The 5,961-nt window shown below is 37.0% G+C and overlaps 1 protein-coding gene across 2 annotated transcripts; it reads left to right on the top strand.

The window, feature by feature from the left end:
• The first annotated feature begins 1,113 nt into the window (after positions 1 to 1,113).
• LOC149828287 (large ribosomal subunit protein eL36y-like) lies at positions 1,114 to 5,117 on the top strand. Of its 2 annotated transcripts, none has more exons than XM_090016802.1 (4): positions 1,114 to 1,149; positions 1,570 to 1,675; positions 2,563 to 2,762; positions 4,886 to 5,117. In XM_090016802.1, the coding sequence occupies exons 2-4, from the start codon at positions 1,577 to 1,579 to the stop codon at positions 4,914 to 4,916; spliced, it is 330 nt and encodes a 109-aa protein (XP_089872928.1). In that variant the 5' UTR covers positions 1,114 to 1,149; positions 1,570 to 1,576; the 3' UTR covers positions 4,917 to 5,117. The 2 variants fall into 2 exon arrangements, with proteins under 2 accessions (XP_089872928.1, XP_089872929.1); XM_090016803.1 differs by having other exon boundaries at positions 1,128 to 1,144.
• Positions 5,118 to 5,961: the final 844 nt, after the last annotated feature.

Raw genomic sequence — 5,961 nt, 5'->3', positions numbered from 1 at the left:
AACTTGGCTTGTTTAAGCCAAGCTCAATATGAACTCTAACTCAGCTTGACTCACCACAAGAATGAGTCAAGCTTCAACACTTCAAGCTCATCTTGTTTGACTCATTTATCAGCAGCAGTTGGTATCCGAGTTGGACATAATTCTAGATTCAGATCTTTAAAGTAAGATTTAGGTGTGCATTCAGATTGGATCGATCCAGATGTATTTCTGTTTTTAGATTAGATTTTTTTAGTTTAGTAATTTTATTTGGTGTTGGTTCGGATTCGGATAAAAAACTGATGTGTTTTTTTTTTGGTTACAGGAGCTTCTGCATTTACTTGTTTTTTATCAGATAGAGATCGATTCAACCCAAAAAATCAGGTTTGATGCGGATTCGAGTTGGATTTTTAACTACTGTTTGAATTCATAATTGGATTTAAAACTAAGAAGACTCGGCGCTTAATTTTAATGGTTTGAAACTGGCATGCTTTAAGGATGTCAATGGGTTAGACGTTAATTGGACCTTGTAGATCCAGATCTAGATCCGATACTCACCTGTCTCAGTTCTGACCGTATCTATCAAAGGAGAAACCATGACCGGTTTCTATGAAGTTTACATGTACTAATTGGACTCAATGGTTCTGACCCCAAATTCTTAATCGAGCTTCCTTCTTTGTTACCAAACCTTTATTAGGTCCGATATGTATTAGTATCAGGTTATACCCGATCCATTCACACTGGGTGCAAACGGGTGGGACTTGGGCCAGATCTTTCAGATCTGAATCCTAATCCAAAATATAAAAATTAGATCCAAATCTGAATCCAGACCCAAATAAGATCTCATGTGGTTATCTTGAATATGAATCCGAAATACATGTCTTAATATTGGATTGAAAAAAATTTTGAATAAAAACAAACTATTTACATGTAAAAAATGCGATCGGTTGGTTTTTGAATTGGATCAATTCTAGATCTAACTTAAAATGCTGATCAGAATTCGACCTGAATCCGAAAATAGTCCGATTGAGCAGATCCAAAACCGATCCATATCCGAAAACATGTCGGACTCGGATCAATTATCCGATCCGTTTTCAGTCTTATATCCTCCTCTAGGGTTTTTCAGTTTTTCTTTCATTCAACATTGAGGCTTCTGGGCGGCTGTTCCGTTGGGTTACTCTCTCTCTCTCTTGCTTATTCCATTGTAGATTATTGCTGTAATTTTGAATCCTATGCGGTATTTGGGTATCGGAATCTTTGAGTTTCGTTATGGAAGTAACTCTTAGAATCCTTGGTTTTGTTCGATTCTTGGGGGTTTTTTCTTGATAGAAATGATTCAAAGATTTATTCAAATTCTTGAAAAGAACAACTTAGTTTCATGGCTTACTTGATTAACCATGTATTTACTCTCTAATGGGTTGTCGTAGTTTTTGTGATAACATTTCCCTTGAAGGTCTTCTTTGGTTCATGAGAGATTGATCATAAAATGCTGCATCTTTGCTTTTTTCCTTTGTAGAGGCTACATTGGTTTTGTTCTTTATGAGATTATGATGTCGATTGGTTATCTAAACGGAGATCTGTTAATGTGGGTAGGGTGAAGATGACTCCGCAGCCTAAATCGGGGCTCTTTGTTGGATTGAACAGAGGGCATGTAGTGACGAAGCGCGAATTGGCTAAACGCCCATCAGATAGAAAGGGGGTACGTTTTCGCTTGATTACGGATTCTTGTTTTTCAATGTTTTTTACACTTTGATTACTGTTATCTGCGTGCGCTTGGTAGTGTATTCGATCCTCTTTGTGTGATTTTCATCTCGGCTTTGTTCTCTAAGGATCTTTGTATGTACAGAGATTCGTTAGCGGTTTGGATTGGAGACATTTACTTTTATAAACTGGTTTGATTTTAGCAGTTTCCCAGCTTGTCGGTTTATCCTTTCCTCTAGCTCTCCTGAAGGGAGAAACACAGTTCTTATTATGGTCTATTGTTTTGCATTTTCAATTCATAAGCTTCATTCTTTTGCTCATTTTTGCTTCTTCATTATCTGTTGGAACTGTCCTATGAGCTTTGAGTTTTTTCCTTTAATAATGCGATGATGAAATGAAAACGTTGCTGCATGGTCTTCAATCTGTTAAGCTACCCATGAAGGTAATTAAATAGAATAGCTTCTACCGTGTCGACTGATTGTGAGAGAATGAAATCAGGATAAATGTCAATACCTATTATAGATAAAAGGATACATATCAAAATAAATATTTCTCATGGTCCTACTCCAGAAAGTAAGAGTTTGGAACATTGAAATGTCACAAGTCTAGTGATACACAAGTAAAATTGTAGCTCCATTTAGCTAAAAGTGTCCCAAGTCAGTAAGCTCTACAGCTCGACTAACCTGATTGTTGTGCCTGGTGCCTCCTGGTTTTCTATGCTTGGTTGCAGGAAGATTTAAATCGGAGAGGTCTTGTATCATGGCTGCCTTCAGCTACATAATATTTATATTCTGTTTTATTTAGTTGTTTTTCTCATTTGTTATATGTGATATTGGTAGATGTATTCGTGTCTGATTGATTTGTTCGACATTTTTCATCTTTCAGAAGAGTAGTAAAAGGACTCATTTTGTGAGGAACCTTATTAGGGAGGTTGCTGGGTTTGCACCCTATGAGAAGAGGATAACTGAGCTTCTTAAAGTTGGAAAGGACAAGCGTGCTTTGAAGGTGGCAAAGAGAAAGCTGGGTACCCATAAAAGAGCCAAGAAGAAGCGTGAGGAGATGTCTAGCGTTCTCCGCAAGATGAGGTAGCTATGTTTATTTCTCTGAATGGTGCTGTATGCATAAGCATATGTTTGATACCACTGTTCTTTTGGTGCATCGATGAAACACCTCCTTATGGTGCATTTGGATTTACATTTGATTGGAGAGATGTGAATTCGTTATGTTGTGACCTGTAACTTCACATGCCCTAAGGGAAAGGTGAAATCTGTTAGGCCCCACTCGTTTAAACAGTTTATTGCCATCTATGTGGATGGCAATTTGAATTACAATGGAAGATGCCTATTTTCTCCTTTTTTTGGGGATCTCAAGAGAAGATGGTAGAACTCAAATTCTTGAGAATTGAACCCCAAGTGAAAGATATGTGGAGCCCAGTGAGAAATCTCAATCCTGTGAATTCTTCCAGCTGTATCCACAGGCCCCTTTTATTTACTGTAGATTCATTGGGATTCTAGAGGATTGGCATTACCTTGGAACTGAAATGTTGATACTGTATTCCTTACTGAAAAGAAGATCAAGTAAACCATTGGAAAATCTATTAACCAAGTTCATAAAATGAAAATCTACTTAAATGCAATGCAACTTAAATGTTACTGAAATTTGATTCAGGAAGTACAAATATCTTGTAAATAATAGACTAGTTATGTTTGCTTTGTTGGATTCAGTACATAAATGAAATATCTGGTGGTCTTGTACAATTTAATTTGACACACAAGTCATCTGAAGGGTTTGTGCTTTCACTTGGGCCAGCTCTAATTGGAGATCCTGATGGAGTACTATTACTGGATAAAATGAATTTGGTTATCAAGAAATTTTAGATAAATTCTACCAGTTACACAGGTTTTAGAAGTGGCAGATTTGTTTAAGGTAAGATGCTTGTTCTGATACTGAACAGTAGTGTTAAACACTTCCCAGCTCTAGTGTCAGTGATTAGCGATGAAAGCACTGAATACTGTAGCTGGTTTGGCAATTGCTAATAATCAATACCATTGATTAATTGTAAGTGCATAAAAGATACTATGATTTCTTATCTTTTTTCTATTTGTAAGTTGTCTCACTCTAGTTAATGCTGAGTTCTGTAGTTGGAAGATCTTTCTAAAATGATTACTACTTTAAGGCTGAAAGTAAGATGAAACATAAACTTTTTGTTAACCATTTGCAAAGCTGTTAAAGGATAAGGGGCTGGATTGTCTTATCATTTTGGGGGAGGTTGCAAGTTGCAGCGATGATGAAATATGAAGTTTGAACCCTATGTCACATGGGTACGGAGGGTACGGCATGACAATTTCAAAAAGTGAGGATACGGGGATATGGCTATCTCTCTCTCTCTCTCTCTCTCTCTATATATATATATATATATATATATATAGAAAGAAAGAGAGAGTTTGGGTATGGATCAGCTGTGGGCTCTCCATTAGGATCCATATTAGAAATTTGAAAACAAAAGCCCCTGAACAAAAACCTTTTTTAAATGGTAATGGGTTGAATGAAATTTTTGAAAAGAAGGGGAGGTATTTAATTTTTTTTAATTAAAAGAGGGCGGGTGATAGAAAAGGTTTTTTTATCCGCTCCTTCTGTTGACATCTAGGCTTTGTGCCTTTTGAATGTTTGATCATCAGTGAGTATATAGAGAATCGGCTACACTATTTTTTCCTGATCAGGCTATTATTCTGCTAATTGTGACCTTTTGTGCTTGATTCCTTATTGATTACATAAATAATTTGCATGTTTTTTGCATGTATAATGAATGTTGTTATTGAACTATCCCCATGAAGGTTCAATCTGTTAGCATCTATTTCTATCTAGTGGTTGTGACTTTTCAATGTCTGGTTCATTGGTTATCAATGACTGTATAGAGAATCATCTGCAGCATGCTTTAAATATATCCCTTTCTTTGTTCTTCATTCTTTAAGTTGGCTAGATAAAAAATTTATGCATTGCATGGAATATAGATGTCGATATTGAATTATCCCCTCTAACGTGAAGGTGTAAGTTTTCAACTTGTTAGTTAATGCTTGAACAATGCAGCTAGTCGTTATGTTATTGAGGCCAGCATTTGTTCTTTCTTTATTTTTCCTATGAATTCTTGTCTCACCAAATTCAGATGGTTTTCGACAACTTTCCTGAATCATGGTGGGTTCCTTTGCAGGTCTGGTGGTGCTGGTGACAAGAAAAAGTGAAGGAAATACTGCCAGATGTTTTTCTGTCAAGTAAACTGGGTTTTTGCTCAATTTATCAGTTTTGCGGTCAACTATGGCTCTTGTTATGTTTTATGAAGTCTAAATTTCAGTAGGTTCTCGGTGGCGTAAGATGGAATTATACTATTCGGATTTTTAATGTTTGCCACTCTTTTAAATTGTTTCAATGATATCTTTTGTTCACATGCTATGCTTGACATCCACAAAAGGCCTTCAACGCAGGTAAACAGTATGGTCTATGACAAACTCTTTGAATCGTTAGCATGAACAGGTTGGTGTGCTTGATAATCCGATGGTTTGAAATGATTGATCTAAATGAGCAGATCATTGGGTGATTCCTCATCTTTGGCCTCTCAACTTTCCCTTCATAATTTGTTAAGCATCGTGGGAACTATGTCCTAGGGCTCTGTGGGTGCTGCAACCATAGATCACAAAAATGACTCATTACTCGTCATGTTCAGATACAAGTGTTGCTTACCAGTTACCATGGTGTTAAGTAGTTTGTTTTCGATAATGAGAAACCACTGTTGTGGTTTGGTTGGGACGTCTTTTAACAGGCTGAGAGGTGCCATTTTGACCATGGCCCTGTTTTGGTGTCCATGGTGTAAAACGCCACTGAGTTCCCCCCCTCCTGCTCGCATGATCATAAGTAGTACTGCTTATCAAAATTTTAATGCCATGAGTTTTAGTTTTGCCTGCTTGATATAACAAGTGCTGACAGGAGAGTGTAACAGGCACCGTAAATTCACTTATCATCGTACTCTGAACAAGCATGCAGAAAGCAAAAGTTGTATTAAACTGTAAACGAGAAACATGCATTTTTGGTTTACAGATTTGAGGTGCCTCACAAGCATGTGAGTTGACAATAATTTGAAACCAACTACTTTGGGACAATCCGTCTGGTTCATGCTTCCATTATTAAAACATGTGGAGTTATTTTCTTCAGACCAACCATCCTGCATCACCCTGTTTGCACTGGCGATGGAGGTTAAAATAAAACCTGTGCTGGAGGCGGGAATCGACTTAT

This window comes from Nuphar pumila, chromosome 9, assembly GCF_984573655.1.
Source record: "Nuphar pumila chromosome 9, dmNupPumi1.hap1.1, whole genome shotgun sequence".
Taxonomy (NCBI): Eukaryota; Viridiplantae; Streptophyta; class Magnoliopsida; order Nymphaeales; family Nymphaeaceae; genus Nuphar; species Nuphar pumila.
Note: the sequence above shows the minus strand (reverse complement) of the source record. Positions and strands in the feature narration are given on the sequence as shown.

Excerpts from the sequence above, each read along its gene's own strand:
- LOC149828287 (XM_090016802.1), top strand. The coding sequence starts at position 1,577 with ATGACTCCGCAGCCTAAATCGGGGCTCTTTGTTGGATTGAACAGAGGG. Across the intron at positions 1,676-2,562 it reads GCCCATCAGATAGAAAGGGG|AAGAGTAGTAAAAGGACTCA; the intron begins GTACGTTTTCGC and ends TTCATCTTTCAG. Across the intron at positions 2,763-4,885 it reads AGCGTTCTCCGCAAGATGAG|GTCTGGTGGTGCTGGTGACA; the intron begins GTAGCTATGTTT and ends GTTCCTTTGCAG.